Below are 20775 nucleotides of genomic sequence, written 5' to 3'. Positions count from 1 at the left end.
CCCTCTCTCTCTCCACTCGCTGTCTTTACCTTTGTGAATGACAGATGCGGGTTGTGCAGATCCACTTGTAGAAGGTTGCCGAGGAAAGGCAGAGCCCGGGGCCCGGGAGGGTAGTTGCTACACTTCTTCCACCTCTTCATCAAGTCAAAGGCCAGGGCAAAGACGGTGCAGAACACGGCCAGCGCCGGGAACCCGCCAAACACCCTGAGCACGACCCCGGGGAGAGCCAAGAACTCCATGTTCACCGGAGGTAACGAGCGGCGAACTCACTGTTAGCGGGGAGCGAGGGGATGCCAGGAAACTTCACTGGGAGACGCCCCCACTAACGCCTTTGTTCTCACGCTCAGATATTGCACATTGACGTCCACACGCGGCGGGGGTGTTGGAGCAGATATGATGCTCCTTCCCTTCACAGCCCGTGGCTTCCCTGGTCCCGTGGGCGGGTCTGACCACGTCTTGAACCAAACACTTTATATCCGAGTGTTCAAGAAGGAACTGCAGATGCTGGAAGATCGAAGGTACACAAACATGCTGGAGACACTCAGCGGGTGCAGCAGCATCTATGGAGCGAAGGAAATAGGCCACGTTTCAGTCTGAAGAAGGGTTTCGGCCCGAAACGTTGCCTATTTCCTTCGCTCCATGGATGCTGCTGCACCCGCTGAGTTTCTCCAGCATTTTTGTGTACTTTATATCCCAGTTCGTTACATGAAAGTGTGTTGCTCAACCTGTTGCCGGTGCATTCACATTCTCCCATTCAGGGCGTATTTCCAGTTGAAAATTCAATTCAAAGTTGTTGCATGCCCGTACCTGCAAAATGACTATCCTTCAAATTACCGCAGCACTAAACAAGCTGTAAAATGTGTGGTTACTCGTTAGCATTGAGAGAGCAATGCTCTTGGTCACTGTGGTGTTGATTGTGGCCACAATGTTTATTTTAGAGCAGATGTATCCAAATTAAACGTGGGCTTTCCTGTTTGAAATGAGATTAATTCTGACTGGAGATGCCATCCGAGCAGATCATCAGTTGCACGACAGTTGTACATTCTTTATTTTACTTTTAAAAAACAAATTTACAACAACCCGTGCCATTAGGTTAACACACGGCTGTATATCAGGACGTGCAAATTAACATGCCATTGAGAATGGAGTTTCTCCAGCATTTTTGTCTACCTTCGATTTTCCAGCATCTGCAATTCCTTCTTAAACGTGACATTGAGAATGATTGGTCAAACTGCACAATTTGCTGAAATGATTTGATCAATTTCTCATAAATGGCTTGTAAAGTTTCTTTTACTTGTTCGCTCGAGTTGTACAAGTTAATGTGGGAGGTTTTGTGAACATATTGAAAGAAAGTCTGAACAAAAGATTTGTTGCCTGGAAACTGGTTGGTGGCCGTCAAGGCACGTAACTCCGGGGAATTTCCACAATGCAAGGCAGCGTTGCAGAATGCATACAAATAAACTAAATGTGGTCTGGATCTCCAAAGATGAGGGCAGGGAGCACACGGGTTCTCATGGGCTCCCACGATGGGTGCAGGGGTTGGGTCAAAGGTCAGGGTTAAGCATGCCAACAGGATGGATCGCTGGTGTGAGGTCGATTCTGGAGACAGCCATAGGTTAGGTGAAGATGGAATAAGTTTCTCTATTTAGGTGGAGGAGTGGGTCAGGCCAAGGGGGCACAGGTACCTGAAAGTGGTGCTATATACTCTTACCATAATGGAGATGTCCGAGTTGGTGGTGCAGCACCAATCTGACATGTCCCCACTATTCCTCCCTTTAAGTAGGTCGTTTTAGAGAAAGCCACGTCATTACAGCCACGCCAACAGTCGAATATGACAATTCCTGGTCGCTCTGAACCTGGTGCCCAGCACTGCCACTGCAGCCCACTTCACACTCACCTTCTCCAATCTGCTGAAAGAGCTTTACGTATACTGGGAGATCTGGTCGGACCGCAACATTTTCCGATTTCTTCACCAGCGCCTCTTTCAGGGCCTTGTAGCCGCTCAACACCACCACGTTTGTCCTCCCAAATTCCGAGCTCATCACATCGCCGTACTTCCTCCGCAGCTTAAAGTGGAGAAGGGAGAAAGCATGAGGCTGTCATTGTAACTTTACTCATGGAGGCCAAATGCAACATTGAACAAAGACAGAACAGTCGCTATTTTCTCTCCAGACACTGCACTGGTTTATTCCACAGACTTTACTCATATTGTCTCCTATCTGACACCCTTTTGTTTCTTTTTCATATCCCGCTTTGTTATTGACTCCACTCATCTGCCAACATCCCCCACCCACCCCCCTCACCTGTATCCCCCTATCACTTGTCAAGCTTTACCCTGCCCAACTCTCTTTCCTAGCTATCTGCTGACTACTACAATCATTCTGAAGAAGGCTCCTGACCTGAAACGTTACCCGCCGATGTCTTCTACAGATGCTGCGTAGAAAGCATTTAATAGTAAGATTAAACGAGTACTTACCAGTACGAAGTTTGATCTGTATTTTATGAGGAGTTACGGTGAGGGATTAAGTGAAGACCCCAGCTCCAGTGCGCATGCGGCATACTTCGAAGCAGCGGTGTGAAATCACAGAATAGACACAATATTTGAAGTAAGATAGTAAAGATCACGAGACATCAGTTTATTAGCTTGATCTGTATAATGAGGGTGGGAGCGGCGGGCACTTAATCCCTCACCGTAACTCCTCATAAAATACAGATCAAACTTCGTACTGGTAAGTACTCGTTTAATCTTACTATTTTACTTCGGAGTCACGTGAGTGATTCCGTGAAGACTTCAAAGGTCTGTGATTTCAAACCGTGTAACAGTTTTTATTTCACTCACTGCCGAAGTTTATGAGGGAGGAAGTGTTATCGTAATCAACCAGTGGATCTGCTTTCAAAAGAAACAGAAAGGTATTTGTTAACAATAACAACATAACAGAGCTCCTCTGAGCTTAAATTAATATTGCAGTTTGTAATATTCTCCTGCAATTAAATCAGGTTTATCAACGGTTTATAATAAAAAATGTTCTGAACGCGGTTCCCTTGACCATTCTGCTGTATTGAAAATGTGGTCAACCGGGATGTCCATTCGTTCAGCCGCTGATATCAATGCTGCCCTAGTGGAATGGGATTAAATGTATTATTATCTATTCCGGCAGCTATCAGTACCTGTTTGAGCCACCTTGGAGTGGTTTGGCTCGTACCCCGTTTTGGGTTACTGTGGTTGACCCATAGGCTTTCCTCTCCCTCTAAGATAGTGGGTTGTGTCTATATATAGTAGTAGATGGGTCACCACACTCAACCTGGACTCTGGTGGGTAGGCCCGGAATCCCACCAGTGAATCGGGCGTTCCTGGTCCATATAGCCATATAACGACTACAGCACGGAAAACACAGGCGATCTCGACCCTGCTAGTTTGTGCCGAATCCATATACCTGCGAGTTAGATTTTACCAGACCTAAATATGAACTTGATGCGTCTGGGGTAATCACCATGTATCCAGTCTAGTTTATGGAGTGACCGGACTCTTTGAGCGTGTACGAGAGCCATAAGCATGAGCCTTTTTTAAAACATAGATTAAGCAAGCCGAGGGATCTGGCTGGTGCCATTCTCTGAGGTATGTCAATATCACACCAATATCCCATACATGGGTATATACCTGGGTGTTTGGGGCTTATATTATAGTTGCCCTTCATAAGTTTACCTTCAGTGGATGGGATCCCATGCTCTGCTGACATGCGGTTTTAGATAAGCAGATAAGGAGCTCCATGCTGTATTTACGGCACTGTAACTCACCTTTTAGTCATGGTGTAGATGTTCCAGGAACTCCAATACGTCAGTGGTTGAATAGTTCGTTGTCCCTGCGTCGTGGCAGTATTTTACCCATGTTAGCTTTTAGTGACTGTTCGCAGGGATGCCGACATGGTGGTAATGGTTCCTTTGGATAATCCCAGTCCCTGGTAAGGTCTATTCAAAACCTGCACCCAGGAGTTTGATGTTTCCCTGGCATGGGTGGCTTATGCCTGATACTGGGTTGAGTCAGCAACCATGGTCCACTAGGGAAATCCATAGGTGACTCGCCCACCGTGTCGTGATGAACTGGGAACCATGGCTGTAGGCCGGTCGGGCACGTTCAATATCTCGGAGACAGATCCCATCTGTATTGCGAAGTGCCCGACGGATGAGGCAGAAGGGAGGAAGGCAAAGCAGAAATTCCCCCTTCCAGCGTATAGGCATCTATCGCTGCTGCCTCTAATCTGGTTCCTAAGTCACATACATGGGTTACTGGTGATTCCGTCTTGTGCAACCAAATTGATATCTGGCTTTCAAACTGCTTAATAAATTTAGCAGATATTTTGGGTTATGACATCTATTCAATGTAATCATAAATTGTACCCCGTGACATGGTGTCTCCTACTGTGTTCTAGCTTCCTAGGACATAGGCAGCTGATAGTTAAAATGTCTTTTGACACACCATTGACAGATTTGTTTGACCAATTTGTTGCACAATAATGATTATTATGCTCCCCATATGGTTGATATAAGCCACCACCATAGTATTATCAATCCGTAACCACATATGTACGTGCTGCATTTGAAATGCATATGCTTTTTAGCCCAATAGGCGATCACCAATCCCAAGAAGTTGATGCCCGGTATGTGTAGTAACGATGTTTGTGACTTGGTCCATCTGTTACCTGTGCTGGATATGGAGTTTAGTTGCTCCCCAGCCTAAAGTACTGGCATTGGTTTTTAAAAATAACCAAGTTGGGATTGGTGATGATAATAGGGCTGAAAACTATGCCAAATATATGTCTGCCCGCCACCTTAATTGTGATATAGCTTCAGTGGGTACATTCATGATTTGATTATAGTGACCCAAGTGTCTTGGCAAAGTAACAGTCATATGGACGGAATTGTTATTGAAGCCCAGATAATCCTTGGTAGTAACGCTTCAATTCTGGTTTATCTGGGCGTGGGATGAACCTCAGCTTTAGGGAGCTGTTTCGTAGCTAGAACTGCTCCACAGCTAATTCCTTTGTTTCCCCTAATATGAGGATATCATCCAATATGTGCCATGATTATGCTTGTTTTCTTAATATTTTCATGGCCATTTTTAATAGTTTAGGGCGGAGGTTTAGACCATATGAAATGCTATATGCTCCCATGGTTGCCCTAACCGGGATATCCATGATCCAGGTAAATATATTTAGGTATCTATAATGATCCTAGTGTATGGTATAAGATAGTTAGCATCTCCCATATCAATGCTCCCCATAGGTATCCTAGGGAGATCAGATGTCTGGCAGTGACAAAACTCCACCTCCATCTTAAAGTGGATATACTCAACAGATTTATTTAGTGATATTAGATCAATGATGATGCTACATTCATCATCTTTTATAGTTTTGGTGAATATATTCGATACAAATTCCAATCCGTTTAGTAATGTGCCTGTTTAGTTCAGCTTGCCTTCTCACTTCTCTTTTCTTAGAGGGAGAAACAGCCCTTTGGGCGCATTGCTGAACTGGCAGTAAAATGCCCAATTTGAATTCGTTTTTATCCTCTAATGCTGTTGAGTATATTTTGGTTATTTGTGACAGCATCCCATGCTTAGCCCACTCCCCATGCAGTTTAGTAGAACACCCTTGTTTTAGTGTAAACTGGGAGGAACCAGACTACCTACCTCCATGCTTGTTGTTTTTCATGAAGGCGTAGTTTGCTGGTATGCTGGTGCTGTCGGTGGGGCGGCGCATCTTCCCACGGCTCCGCTCTGGGCCCCGTCTAAAAAGAACTATGGGGGATCTGCAGCGGTCACCAGGCTTTCACCAGTCCTTGTTTGATATTGCTGGTGGATGCCGAGGGGTGCTGCCAGCTGGGTGTTGGATGTGATGTCCTGCTCGTCCCATAGCCTGCTCCCTCTTCCCCGCAGCAGCGGTTTGCATAGCCCCATATATTCGGGGTTGCGGGCAGGTCTATATGCACCATCGTTCAGTCGAGTATCCCAAATATGGGAACATCTTAGGCGTCAGCACCAAAGGCGAGCAAAGGTGGTAACATCTTGACCTTCTGTAGAATTCGCTGCTTGTCTGTGAGTCTACGAGACCCAGCTGCCTGCGGATTTACCTCTGGAAAGGCCTGTTCCTGCAGGGCTTTTGTTGGGAAGATGGTCGCGTGGAGGAGCCATGTAGTGGCCCACGACACCCAGTGGCTCTTCCTGATCCTGCTCCCCTGGCATACTGCTGTTCTCGTCCGCCTGCCCAGCACTTAAGCCAGCCCAGCCCTGGCCTCCTTAGCCCTTAAAAAAGGAGCATAAAGGATGCGCTAAATGGGAGGAGGCAAAGCACTCCACTCCGCTGTTGCATCAATCCCTCGACAAGGGAGATGGCTAGTGCAATAGCACTGGGGTAAGAGTCAGCTCCCTTGGCATTCAGCCAGTGCCCCTTTACACCGGCGGCACAGGGAGCGGCTCGGTGTCGAGTGAGCGGGAGCATTGAAATAGCTCCACCGCTACCGGTGGCTGCCTCCCAGATAAGGACCCTCGTGTGGAGTTGGGCAGGCAGTCCTTCTCCTGGAGGTGAACTTCATGACCTCCTCTGGCTTGGGGAGACAGACATACTCATTTTTGCTGTCTCCAACCTGTTCCAGCTTGGAGGAAGATGGCTCCTGTAGAACCTGTAAATTGGTAAGATTTCCCCTTACCTGTAAGTAGAGGCTGCCTGCCGTTTTCCAGGCGGCGTTGTGGCGGTTCCCGGGCGGTGATTCTCCTGGTCAGGAGTCTGCAGGGCTGCCGTTCGGGTTTTTTAAAATTTCCCGCCGGTCCGCGGCTGTACGGAACAGCTGTTCTGCGGACCGGCATAGCGCAGCTCCTTGCAGCGGTCCGCAGCGTTAGCGGTCCGGGTGGCACCTTTGGTCCGCAGCGTTAGCGGTCCGGGTGGCACCTTGTCCCCGTCACTGTCGGCCCCACGCTGGAGTCGAAACGGGGCCCGCTCACCATGCCTCTCTACTTTGCTCCCGCTGGAGCAAAAACCACAAGGCCCGATTAAGGTAAGTACTTACCTCTCGTCCTTGGATGCGGAAGCTGCCGACTCCCGCTGGCTGCCGCGTTCTGCACGCTGTGCGATTATGCCGCATGCGCACTGGAGCTGGGGTCTTCACGGAATCACTCACGTGACTCCGAAGTAAAATCGGGGTGCATCAATTCATGGTTCTGGAACAGCTCCATCCAAAACCGCAAGCAATTGCAGAGAATTGTGGACGCAGCCCAGACCATCACACAAACCGATCCTCCCTCCATTGGCTCAATTTAATCCGAGGCAAGGCCAGCAGCATAATCAAGGACCAGTCGCACCCAGGCCACTCCCTCTTCTCCCCTCTCCCATCAGACAAGAGGTATATATGTGTGAAACCTCACACATCCAGATTCAGGGACAGTTTCCTCCCAGCTATTATCAGGCAATTGAACCATTGGTGTCAAGGCCATTGGACAGAAGCAGAGGGAGACCAAGGTTTAAAGGTGGTCCTCGGTGCATGGCCACTTCCTTCCCACGGTCTCACTTCCTGTTCCTTGTACCTTCCAAAGAGTCCACCAGGCACTATACTGGAAGTTGGACAAATTTATACTGGACAATTTTTACATTTATCAAGCCAATTAACCTACAAACTAGTACGTCTTTTGGAATGTGGGAGCAACCCGAAGATCTCACAGAAAACCCACGCAGGTCACGGGGAGATATACAAACTCTGTACAGACAGCGCCCATAGTTTTCCTTTGCAAATGGCAGGTGCGGATTGTGCAGATCCACTTGCAGGAGGTTGCCGAGGAAAGGCAAACGCCTCCGTTGCCATGCTGTGAGAACGGAGAAGTTGAGAAGGAGTTTCTTCCCAGAGGCCATAAACTCCTATCTCACCAGGGACTAACTTTACTGTACCACTCTACTGCTTTTTTTTTTTTTTTAATTGCTGTTTTGGTTTTTTTTTTCCCCCCTTTTTCCTTCCGCCCACAATATTTAATGTGTAAAAGATTATGTGATTCTGTTCCATTCTGTTCGTAGTTTGTTTGGTTGTTTGTTTGTTTGTTTTTTTTGCACAAAGTCCGCGAGCATTGCCACTTTTTATTTCACTGCACATCTCGTATGTGTCTGTGACGAATAAACTTGACTTGACTTGACTTGACAGAGCCCAGGGCCCAGGAGGTAGGTATGTTGCAAAGCCTACATGAAGCGTCGCTGAAAATCTGTCCCAGCCCGTGTGCGCGATTTTGGCGCCGTTTAGAGGGGGCGGGTTTAAAACGCTATTTTCCCTAGGCTGTTCCAATCGAGGATGCTCAGCCTAGTTAATTATTAACGGAAAATCGCTGGAATATTCCGTCGCTTTAGCTATTATTAGTTTTAAAGGATTTATATAATTGTTGTAGTAGTTTAAAAATTAACCTCTAAACCTGTGACAACCGGCAGGGTCTCATACAGCAGACAACAGAAGGTAGGCTGTTTGTTTTTACATTAAAAAGGGCTTCTTAAGATCCCTTTATACAAAGTTTAATGTTGCAAGTAGCTAATTTTGGGCCCATTATATCCCGCAGTATTTTTCTGGGCATTTGAGGGCACAAATCTAGCGCAATGTGAACGTTCTAAACCAGCGCGTTCACAGGAACCCACTAGAAAGCTGATTTAAATGGACTTTAATTTACAGCAATTGAACACTAAATTCCTTCCATTTGGCCTATAAATTAATGTAAATGAGATTTAAAAATCATGTTTTATTGTGAATTATTTGTGAATATTATTTGGACACTTAGGCTATTTAAAAATGTTAATCATTTATTAAGAAATAGATAGATGTTTAGATCTAGTAATTGAAGTTTGAAATTAGCTCCAATTGGGTAACTAACTAATTATATGCTTTAATTTCACGTCACCCAAGATTGATTGATTTATATTTGTTTCAGAATGCTTCAGTCTATGATAACTGAAAATTTCATTCAGTTCTCTTAATTTTTAAGAAAGTTATGGGCTTTTGACTGTCCACGATCACAGCTTTTTTGTTATGTCCATAGAAAATCAATAGGGAACAAGATGCTAATTTCCGAGTATGAAAATGGCCATAACTTTTTAAATACTTGAGATATGAAAGTGAATTAGGTGTCAAATTAAACATCTTTTTATGCTTCATTTGATGGGATAAATTGCAGACTTGATTTTTAAAATCTCAAAATTTTGTAACATTGCTACAGGAGGGTAGTTGCCACACCTCCTCCACCTCTTCATCAATCAGAAAATTGTTCTGGAAGTGGCAGCGCTGGTGAACGGCTGCGGCTCGCCTGCAGTCCGTTTGTTTTTACTTTTTTGTGTTTTTTTTTGTTTTTTAGGTTGTGTTTATGTGGGGGGGGGGTTGAAACGGGGCTTGCTGTCTCTCTCTTCGGGGGGATACAACTTTTTTGTCGTATCCCCTTTCTCTGCCTCCGTCTGTGCTGAGGCCTAATGGTGGGGCTGGCGACCTCGAGACTCCGGAGGCAGAGCCAGTCAGGACTTGCCCTGGGCTCGCTCCCGTGAGGGCGGCCCAGCTCGGGGCTGGAACGGCGCTCCTGTGAGGGCGGCCCAGCTCAGGGCTGGAAAGACGCTCCCGTGAGGGGCTGTGACGCTCCCGTGAGGCTGTGACGCTCCCTTGGGGCGGCCTGGCGAGGGTGCTGTGGGGGCTCCCCCGTCGTGGGGCCCAGCCTGGCTGGTACGTGTTCTGGGCAGCGGTGGAACCTGAGTCCGGTGTTCAGCTGCGGGCGGCGGCTGGCATCCGCTGGACTGGAGGGGCGGCAGCTTCGCCCACCCGTGCCGCGGTGTTTGAGCCGCCCCGTTGCGGGGTTCAGTGGAGCCTCGGGACTGAGCGGGGAAGAGGAGGGAATAGAGACTGTGCAGCCCTAAGATTTTTTGGCCAGTTTAGGGTTGGTGGGTTGGGAGGTCCTCTGTGACCTGCAGCAAAAGGCTAAATAATGTCCCTATCAGCTTGGACTCCTGAAAACTTGTGTTGGGGGTTGGTGTTTCATCTAATAGATGCAAAGAAAGAACCAGTAAGATTTAGAATCAAAGATAAATCATACGAACAGTGCTGACATCAGTCATCGCATTAAAAGTGCCTTGAAACTCGATTTAATGGCAGTTTCTATATCTTCTCAAATTCAACTTCGATAGCCATTACTAGTCGGGAATGTGATGGAGCTATTTCTTGTTTACGCACTCACCTGACACTCTTATGATAGCAAAACAAATCCTTCAGACATTGCCTTCTTGATTAATTCGTTTTTATTGACAGTAATACATAACAAAGATATAACTCCTAACGTTCTTTCTCGTAGTGCGTATCCATTCAGGAGATAGGTGGTGGGTGGGGGGTGGTTGAAATGCATGGAGTCTAGTCAGTGGGTGGTCGTATCTCTCGAGTTGGGTGTGTGGGGGCTGGGGTCGAGTGGGTGGGGTGCTCCGGGGGTTGTGGGTGGGGGTGAAGCAGTCGGTTGTCGGCACGTGTGATCCGTGTAGAGCGACCTGCCCTCGGGAGGGGGGACAAAGACTTAGACTAGGTCAAGTTGCTGGGCCTGGGGGGCTGAGGGGGGGGGGGTGGGGGGGGGGGGTGGATGGTGGGGGGGGGGGGGGGGGGGGGGGGGAAAGGGGGGGGGGGGGGGGGGGGGTGGGGGGGGGGGGGGGGGGGGGGGGTGGGGGGGGGGGGGGGGGGGGCGGTTGGGGGGGGGGGGGGGGGGGGGGGGGTGGTGGGGGGGGGGGGTGGGTGGGGGGGGTCGCGGGTTTTTCGGTCCAGCTCGTCTGTATGAATCGCAGGACAAAGGTGGGGGGGGGGGCTCGCGCGGTGTGGGCCTGGCGCGTAGGTGGGAAGCCACCTACCGCGTCGTGAGGGTAGGGCATTAGGCTGTTTCATAAACTAAGAAATAAAGGTGGAGTAGTGGCTAGGTGTCGGCAGACGTGGTGTGACGAGAGGAGCGTTGAAGGGTGGGCTGCCACGGGGAGACCGGTTGGGGCCTGGCCGGGGATGAGTTGTTCCACTACCAAAGTCGACAGCGCCGTCTGGTACGCAGGGGTATTTGCGTAGGGTCGGTACCTCGAAAAGGGGGATGGGGACGTCAAAGTGGGTCGGCACGCAGATGTCTCGAGTAACGTAAACGGCTGCACGGTCAGTTGTGTACAGCCGAACAGCCAACAGGGGAGCGGACAGGCCTGGGGCCGTTGGAACTGGTGGCGCGAGCACTGGTGGCGCTGTTGGCGCCACTTCGACACAGCACCGGGCCCGGGGGTCAAGTCTGCGGTAAAGTAGTCGTGCGTAGATGGGGCGCATAGGGCGGGTGTGGTGGGCGAGAAGCCCGCAAAGCTTTGGCGGTGGTCGTTCACCACGGCGCGCGGGCAGGGCCGGTACCGGAGGGCGCCAACCCCCACCGACGGTGTCCCACGCCCAAGTCTAAGCGCATCACAGTCGGCGCGGAACGTCTTACGCACGTTATCAAGGGAGAAGTGGATAAGCAGGAGCTCATGGGAACTCAGCGGCACATGCCGAAATGCGCTTACAGGGGAACAAACAGCATAACGTGGTCGCTAGGTTCTCACGATAACCTGCAAGCTGGATAGCGGGTTCCAGAACGTGCGGCTTCGTATTGGGTCGGTCCTGCAGCTGAGCAGGGAGGGGACACCCTGTGTGGTTGGTGTTTGGGGGGGGGGTGCGGGTTCAGGCGCCAGGGGTTGTATTGACGGGGGGGGGGTGGGACGTCCCCCTGTCGGTCTGCCAACCGCCCTCTGTGGCCGTGCTGGGGGCTAGTCAGCTGTGTCGTAGTACGGGGTAAGGTCCCTGCCCAACTTTTTTGTCCACGACATCGGCCGGTTGACGACGGTACAGTCAGCTGAAAAGGTTGGGCCGCTAACGCTGAACGGTCACCCCCCGAGGTCTTTCTAGAGAGTGGGCGCGGAAAGCATGTATCGTGGGCATCAATTACATTGGTTATGGAGAACAGCGTCCGTGCAAGACGAGCAGGCCGGGATTATAGAGCATAAGAGAATTGGGTATGACCGTGTGTCAGGCCAGACGCATACCACAACTGATCCCACGCCATTGAACCGAAGGCCAGCACGGGCCAGCAGCCGAGATCAGGGACCCTACGGGGGGACACGAGCCCTGAGACTTTATCCGACAACGGCCGGTGGCTTGGTCGCTGCGCGCTGCGCCGTCTAGCTGGTCTACTAGTGTCCGGTAGTATAGGCCAGTTGTATTTCATGGGTTACTATGCTGGGGGCAGAGTAGGGTTATTTGGGAGCCCAAGAGTGGGCGAGTCAGTAGTGTGGCAGGTGAACACTGGGTACGGCATTTGATGCATGCGAAGCAAAGACGTTTACCTTATCAGTGAGAGAGGTTGGAGCAGGGGGAGGCGACCAGATCCATACAACCAAAAGCATGCAGAAGGGCGGGGGGAAGGAACCCCGGGGGGTGTCCCACCAAGGCGGGTAAATACATAAGTGCCTAAGCGGAACACGTGTGTGGAGAAGGGAGGTACCGTGGTGGTAATGGTGGTGGGCTGGGGGGCTGCGGGTGGCATGTGAGAACAGGGGTACGGCCACTAAGATCTGGGGGCAAAAAACAATGGAACGGAGCACGACGAAACGGTGCGCGTGGTTCTCATAGATGGACAGGGCAGGCCTTAAGCCAATTAGACCAATTGCTCACAATTGGGCCCCGCGCCTAAGGGTAATCTACTCTTGGCTCGGGTAGATCTATCACGGGCAGAGGGGGGAGAGAAGGGTGGAATGAGGAAGACGGGGAGGGGTGTGAGGGAGAATGGAGAAAGGGGGAGATGGGTTGTTCCCTCATGGTCCTGGGGCAGTGCTCCTGCCCCTCCAGTCGCCGTGCTTCACTCACACAGCCTCGACTCCCACCCCTCTCTCTCCCCGGGAAGATGCACAGTGAAACAATACGGGGAGGGCCGGGTTTGGGGCCCTCTCCCTCCCTTCTCTCCTTCCCATCACTTCTTCCCTCCTCTCCTTCCCTCCCTCACTCCTCTCTCTTTCTTCCTTCCCCTTCCCCCCCTGCTCCCTTTCTCCTCCCCTTCTCATCATCACATCATCACAACACACACACCACACACACACACACACACACACACACACACACACACACACACACACCCACACACACACATAATGCGCAGCCAACTAACACACACACAACTAAGTTAGGATGGGGTAGAAGCCCAAAGGGTAGGATGGGGCTGAAGCCCAAAATTTTATGCCTGGACTGGTTTTTTCACCAATGGTTATTGGTTTTCCAGTATCTAGTTAATTAAATTACTTTTTTTTCATTTCAGTCACTAAAACAAGTGTTATTGTAACTATGTACTTTTCAGAGGCGATCTACACATTTAGTTTGCTACTTGTAGGCTTACATGTATGCAATTTTATATTAAAATGTAGCTTAGATATGTTTGGTCCATTAACTCGCATGTACTTTTAAGCGCACATTTTGATTGCTTTCCATTCTACCAAAAATATATAATATTATAGACTTTATTTATATAATTCTACAGACCTTGGCTGGGAACCTGGCTCACTAAAATTGTTCCCAATTGGGCCCCGCACCTCCTAAGGGCGGCCCTCTTACTGAACTTGCACTAAACGTTATTTCCGTTATTATGTATGTATGTGTACACGGTGGATAGATCGTTTGTAATCATGTGTGGTCTTTCCGCTGACTGGTTAGCATGCAATAAAACATTTTCACTGAACCTCGGTACAATGACACAATGAAAGAAAACTTCTCTCCCTGTGCAGATCCACTTGTAGAAGGTTGCCGAGGAAAGGCAGAGCCCGGGGCCCGGGAGGGTAGTTGCCACACTTCTTCCACCTCTTCATCAAGTCAAAGGCCAGGGCAAAGACGGTGCAGAACACGGCCAGCGCCGGGAACCCGCCAAACACCCTGAGCACGACCCCGGGGAGAGCCGAGAACTCCATGTTCACCGGAGATAACGAGCGGCAAACTCACTGTGAGCGGAGAGAGGCGAGTGGATGCCAGGAAACTTCACTGGGAGACGCCCCCACTGACCCCTTCTCTCTCACGCAGACATTGCACATTGACGTCCAGATGTGGCTGTTGTGTGCGGTGGGTGTTGGAGCAGATATCAGATCAAACACAACCTGCTCCTTCCCTTCACAGCCCGTGGTCTCTGGTCCAGTGGGCGGGGCGAGCCTGACCCAGGTCCGGTAACCCCACGTCTTGAACCAAACACTTTATATCCGAGTTCGTTACATGAAAGCGTGTTGCTCAACCTGTTGTCGATGCATTTGCATTCTCCGAATCAGGGCGTATTATAGATGAAAATTCAATTCAAAGTTTTTGCATGCCTGACTATCCTTCAAATTAGCGTAGCACTAAACAACCTGTAAAAAGCGTGGTTACTCGTTAACATTAAGAGAGCATTAGGCCACTCGTTACCATTAGATCAGATCATTATGGTCACTGTTGGTGTCGCTTGGGGCCACAATGTTTATTTTAGAGCAGAGCAGGTGTATCCAAATTAAACATGGACTTTCCTGTTTGAAATGAGGTTAATTCTAAGTGGAGGTGCCATCTGAGCAGATCATCAGTTGCACGACAGTTGTACATTCTTTATTCTACTTTTTAAATTCAAGTTTGGAAACAAATTTACAACAGCCCAATTGTATTGTCATTTGAAAGTCAAATGAGGTTCAAACGAAATTTGGTTTCTGCAGTCACACAAGAAAAGAACCAAGACACACAACCAAACACAATTTACACAAACATCCATCACAGTGAATCTCCTCCTCACTGTGATGGAAGGCAAAGTCTTGTCTCTCCCTTGTGTTCCATTCTTCTCCCGATGTTAAAACCCCCGGCGGGCGATGTCAAGTCCCGCGGCCGTTATCAGGATGTGCGAATCAGCATGACATTGAGAATGAAGATTGGCTAAACGGCACAATTTGCTTAAATTAGTTGATCGATGTTCTCATAAATGGCTTGTAAAGTTTATTTTATTTGATCACTCTAGTTGTACAAGTTAATGTGGGAGGTTTTGTGAACATATTGAAAGAAAGCGTGAACAAGAGAATTGTTGCCTGGAAACTGGTTAGTGGCCGTAAAGGCACGTCCCCACTATTCCTCCCTTTAAGTACATCATTTAGAAACATCCCCCCCCCCCCCCCCCCCCCCCCCCCCCGCCCCTGGTGCAGGTGAGTATGATAATATAGAAATATTGTGTACAGTGACGCTGCACGGTTCAGTTTTTAGCCAAGTGACCCCAGCGGTATGAACATTGACTTCTCTAATTTCAAGTAGTCCCTACTATGTCCTCCCCTTCTCACCTCTCCCTCAGCCCACTGTCTCCACCTCTTCCTTTCTTCTTCCCGGCTCCCCCACCCTCACATCAGCCTGAAGAAGGGTCTTGACCCGAAACTTTGCCTATTTCCTTAGGTGCTGCCTCACCCGCAGAGTTTCTCCAGCTTTTTTGTTTACCTCTGGTCACTCTTGGTGTGTGTCCGGTGGAGGCCGCAATGTTTATTTCAGATGAAATGTGGACTTTGCGCATCCTCCAGGAAGTGTAGATAAGGCCTGGAACACATTCTTCACCTCTGTTTGAAATGAGATTAATTCTGGCTGGAGGTGCCATCTGGCCACATCATCAAATGCACTACGGTTGTACATTCTTTATTTTATATATATATTTTATTTAAATTACAATATTACAACCACCCATTGTGCCATTAGGCCAACACACATCTGTATAACACGACGTGCAAATTAACATGACATTGAGAATGATTGGTCAAACTTAACAATTTAGATTCTGGACACCACGATAGGTTTGTTAACAGGGTGTGTTTGCGGTCAGGGTGATGGGGGAAGTGGAAGAAGGTTCTCTATTTAGGTGAGGAATTGGGTCACACCAAGAGTGCACAGGAACCTAAAGTGGGTTCTGTACACACTGACCCGAATGGCGATATCCGAGTTGGTGGTGCAGCACCAATCTGAGATGTCCCCACAATTCCTCCCTTCAGCCAAGTCACTTAGAAATAGCCCCATTGGCCCAGGAGTAAGTGAGTATGATAATATGGAACTATTCTGTACTGTGATGCTGCAGAATTCATTTTTTTGCCAGGTCATAAGTTTATATGTCAAAGGAGTAAAAGTAGTCCATTTGGCCCATCGTCCATTCTGCCATTCAATCACAGCTGAGCAATCTTTATCACAGTCACATTCTCCAGCTTTCTCCCCATAACCCTTGATACCCATACTAATCAAATATCTGTTAATTACTTAACATCAGAATCGATCCCTTGCCTGGGATCGCTCCAAACGCGGCCTGCGGACATTACCATCATTAGCTCGCATTCTCGGGAAAGGCTAGTCGGGAGCTCCAATGACGCAGAGATTTGACGAGGGTCCGTTCGCCGACACAGAGAGCTGATATCCCCCCGATGCACCAGCTTATCACCCAGACACGGAGGGCCCAAACAACGCCGGCTACGGGAGTCAAGACCGTCCCGTCAACGGAGGGCTCGAGGCCCCCGACCACGGTAGAGCAAAGAAGGGAAGAAATTTGAACACTATTTTTCGCCTTCCTTCACAGTGAGGAATGTGGAGGAGTCACTGTGGTGGATGTTTAAGTTCAAATATATTTTGTGTTTTCTGCTGCTTTTTATTTGTAGAACTGACTTGGCAAATTAAGTTTCTCATATGTTGCAAAACATACTTGACTAATAAAGTATTATTGTGGTTGTGATTGTGAAAAATACCCAATAACTGTAAAGAAGTCTCAACAACACATAGTCTTAACTGTAGTTTTTATTCTGTTCACATCATTACTATTCTAGCTGTACGTGGTCTGTCACCGTAGCTAGAGAGAGAGACACCAGGGAGGGAGCATGCAATTATACACCTAATAAGGGGAGTGGTTAAGGGTGGTGAGGTCACTATGTTAAAGGCACATGCACTAGCCATCTACATCCTTTCTCTTGGAACAAAGCAATATAATAGTGACTGGGCGACCACGTCTCATGCGCTACAAGCAGGCATACAATGATTACAGAGCTAAACGAAATCCCCATATCGGACCGGCGGCTTGACCAGCCTGCCAGACCGGGTGCGATGCTCGCCACCTCCTCCCCCTGCAGGAACAAGAGCGGCCGGGGCCGGGGCAGGCGAGCGAACTGGGGAAACAGGGGGAGAAGCGGCAGGCGAAGATACAGGAGCGGGCAAGGACACAGCCGCCGGCGGGGTGGAGGGAGAACGAGGGCTGGGAGGCGGAGACGGCGGCTTAATCAACGGAGAAGGGAGGGATCGAGGCAACCGCGGAACGGCAGGAGCTGAATCGGAAAGTGGAGGGGAGAAGGGAGCGGCAGGCGGAGGTGGGGGCTCGTTAACGAGCAGCAGATGCTGGCGGGAGCGGCGGTAGATGACGCCGTCGTGGTCAACCAAGTAAGACCGTGGTGAGCCGGCATCGCCGACCACCGTGGCGAGTTTGGAGTGGCCAGAGGCAGTCTGCATCCGGACGATCTGGCCGGGAAACAGACGTGGCAGGGGGCGGCAGGACTGGTCGTGGGAGCGCTTCTGCAAGTCGTGCTTAGCGGCAATACGCTCCTGGACAGTAGCGGGCGGGAGAACAGAGGGGGCAAGGGCTTGTTGGGCAACAGGGAGGGGGGGGCGAGTTCTGCGAGCCAGCAGGCGCTGTGCCGGCGAGCCCAGGGCAGGGTCGCGGGAGATGTTGCGGAGATTGAGGAGGGCCAGGTGGAAGTCCGACATGGACAGCCGACAGTGCTCCAGCAAACCCTTAGCACTGCGGACGGCACGTTCCGCCAAGCCGTTGCTTTGCGGGTACTCAGGGCTGCTGGTAAAATGTTTAAAGTTCCACTGAGAAGCGAAACGCTGGAACTCGGCACTGGTGAACTGGCTGCCGTTGTCAGATTGGAGGCGAGCAGGGGAGCCAAAAGTGGCAAAGTGGCGACGCAGCCTCCCGATGACAGCCGAGGAGGAGAGAGAGTGGAGTTGGTCGACCTCAAACCAGTTAGAATAAGAGTCAACGAGGACCAGGAAGTGCTTCCCACGCCACTCGAAAATGTCAGTAGCGACCGCCGTCCAGGGGAGATCAGGGGCAGGTTGTTGCAGCAGCGGCTGACGTTGTTGATGTGGAGCCAGGCTGTTGCAAGAAGGGCAAGCAGAGACCCACTCCCGGATGTCGTGGGCCATGCTGGGCCAGTAGAACTGGCCTTGGGCGCTGGACAGAGTGGCCTCGGCCCCAGGATGACCGTTGTGGGCAGACTTAAAATAGGCGACCCTCAGAGCTTCGGGCACCACGACCTTGTGCCCCTTAACCACCACGCCGTCGTGCAGGACGAGCTCATCGCGGACCAGGAAATATGGGACTACACTGGCCGGCAAGGAGGAGCGGCGTTCAGGCCAACCCTGGATGATGATGTCGGACAGTAGCTGCAGGGCAGGATCCTTGGCAGTGTGGGAAATGAGGGACTGCATCTGCTTTGAAGGCACAAAGTTGACATTAAGTACCATTAGGTCCGACGACTCGTAGGGGTGGCGGGCAGAGGATGGCAGAGGGGCGCGGGACAGCGTGTCGGCAACGAACATGTCTTTGCCTTTGCGGTAAACGATGGTAAAAGTAAACCGTTGCAGCTGCAACATCATACGCTGCAGCCTGGAGGAAGCAGCGTGGATCGGTTTGTTAAGAATGGTTACTAGCGGCTGGTGATCGGTCTCAATCGTGAAGGTGTTGCCCAGAATATAGTCTTTGAACCTCGAGCAAGCAAACACCACAGCAAGGAGTTCTTTTTCAATTTGAGCGTAGCGCTGCTCGGCAGGGGTCATGGTGCGGGACGCATAGGACACAGGCAGCTGCCGGCCGTCGTGGAGCTGCAGGCAAGCGGCACCTAGACCAAACTTGGAAGCGTCGCAGGTGAGAACGATGGGGTGCTGTAGGTCGAAAAACTTGAGGGTGGGGGTACTGATCAGCCGGGACTTCAGGACGTCAAAGGCGCGTTGGTGTTGCGGGAACCAAGCCCAGGCAGTGTCCTTTTTGATGAGCTCCCTCAGGGGCGCACTCAGTTCGCTGAGGTCAGGGATAAACTTCCCCAGGTAATTCACCATGCCCAGGAAACGCTGCAGAGCGGGCACATCGGTAGGAGGGGACATTCCAGAGACGGCAGCAGTTTTCTCCGGGTCGGGCTTCAGCCCCGAGGCGGTAAAGACGTGGCCCACGTAAGTGACTTCTTTAACGCGGAATCGGCATTTCTTAGGGTTGAGTTTCAAATTGATGTCCCGGGCCCGATCCAGGACTTTGCGGAGGTTCAGGTCGTGTTCAGCCACGTCCTTGCCATAGACCAGGATGTCGTCAACTATTATGGCACACGGCAGACCGGCGAACAGCTGCTCCATGGTCCGCTGGAACACCTCGCTGGCAGAGTTAATGCCGAATGGCATTCGCAAAAATCGAAACCTTCCGAAAGGCGTGCTGAAGGTCGTCAGGTAGGAAGAACGTTCATCTAACGGTATCTGCCAGAAAGAGCTCTTGGCATCGAGGACCGAAAAAACAGTGGCCGGGCCAACCTGTGCGGCGACGTCCTCTACTGTGCGCATCGGGTAGTGCGGGCGCTTGATGGCCAGGTTCAGGTCCTTAGGGTTAATACAAATGCGAATCTCAGATTTGTCCTTCTTCGCCGCCACCACCATGGTGGAGACCCACCGGGTGGGCTCGCTCACCTCTTTCAGGATGCCCATGGAGACCATGTTCAGTAACGCAGACTTCACCTTGTCCTTCATGGCGAAGGAGACGCGGTGTGGCGGGCGGATCACAGGCTCTATGCTGGAGTCGACAGCAATCTTGTAGCAGCTGGGCAGCTTGCCCAGCCTGTCATCGAAGCGGTCAGGGTACTCACGTAGGGGGTCCATGAGGGTCTGCACCTGATGGATGTCACGGTGAAAGGAGACCAAACCGAGGTCCTGGCACGCTCGGGCGCCCAGCAGGGTCACGTTGTCGGAGTCTAGCAGGTAGAAAGTGAGGGGCCGAGAGGCCTCCAGGACCTTGCAGTGCAGGGTTGTCTTTCCCACGGGAACGAGTACGGCTCCCCCATATGCATGTAGGCGGGAGTGGGCAGCAGACACTTTCTCACCAGACCTTATCTGGCGAAACAGGCTTGTTGACATAACATTCGTAAAAGCGCCTGTATCTATCTTCGCTGAGAAGGTCGTACCATTGACGGTCACACGGACAGAGGGGTTTGCAACCAGAGCATGAGAGTCCAGAAGCGAAAACACGCTGGCCTCCCCTTCGGAGGAACTGATATCAGAGAGGGTGAGATCATCAGGCAGGTGCTCGGAGCCAGGCACGCTATCAGCTTGAGCAAGGTTGACTGGCACTCTCCGAAAAGGGGGGGCTGGATTCCCGCGGGTTCGGCAGGCTGCAGAAAAATGGTTCAGCTTTCTGCAGAAATTGCAGGTCTTCCCCAGGGCAGGGCACACGTTGAACTGATGGGTAGCAAAGTTGCAGTTGGGGCAGCGGCGAGCGACGCCGGACTTGGGTGGGGGTGGACCCTGTTGCCGCCGCGGGGCAACGGTCCCGCCGCCGGCCGGCGGCAGAGGCAAAGTTGACAGAATGGTCCTCGGGTGGCACGGTAGAGGCGACAGCCTCAGCCATGCGTGCGGCGTGCAGAGCCTCTTCCAGAGAAAGTTCAGGCTTCCTGAGAAGTTCTGCTCTCATTTTAGCATCGCGGAGGCCGT

At 50.7% G+C, this 20775-nt stretch overlaps 2 protein-coding genes and 1 long non-coding RNA gene across 3 annotated transcripts in view; 1 reads left to right on the top strand and 2 right to left on the bottom strand.

Moving 5' to 3' along the window:
* LOC129710461 (cytochrome P450 2D6-like) overlaps window positions 1-264 on the bottom strand; it is a 33533-nt gene extending 33269 nt beyond the window's left edge. Inside the window, exon 1 of the mRNA XM_055657417.1 lies at window positions 30-264. Within this exon, the coding sequence (XP_055513392.1) occupies window positions 30-239 (210 nt within the window). The 5' untranslated portion in view covers window positions 240-264. The remainder of the gene's footprint in view (window positions 1-29) is intronic.
* A 39-nt stretch (window positions 265-303) lies between these two features.
* On the bottom strand, window positions 304-9145 carry LOC129710460 (cytochrome P450 2D15-like). The gene is made up of 3 exons (XM_055657416.1): window positions 7060-9145; window positions 1898-2066; window positions 304-455 (listed from the first exon to the last, which is right to left on the bottom strand). The coding sequence occupies exons 1-3, from the start codon at window positions 7132-7134 to the stop codon at window positions 304-306; spliced, it is 396 nt and encodes a 131-aa protein (XP_055513391.1). The 5' UTR covers window positions 7135-9145.
* Window positions 9146-13811: 4666 nt separating this feature from the next.
* LOC129710714 (uncharacterized) lies at window positions 13812-16813 on the top strand. The gene is made up of 2 exons (XR_008725713.1): window positions 13812-14229; window positions 16316-16813. It is a non-coding gene; the product is annotated as an uncharacterized LOC129710714 (long non-coding RNA).
* Window positions 16814-20775: the final 3962 nt, after the last annotated feature.

Source organism: Leucoraja erinacea, chromosome 28 (assembly GCF_028641065.1).
Source record: "Leucoraja erinacea ecotype New England chromosome 28, Leri_hhj_1, whole genome shotgun sequence".
Taxonomy (NCBI): domain Eukaryota; kingdom Metazoa; phylum Chordata; class Chondrichthyes; order Rajiformes; family Rajidae; genus Leucoraja; species Leucoraja erinaceus.
Note: the sequence above shows the minus strand (reverse complement) of the source record. Positions and strands in the feature narration are given on the sequence as shown.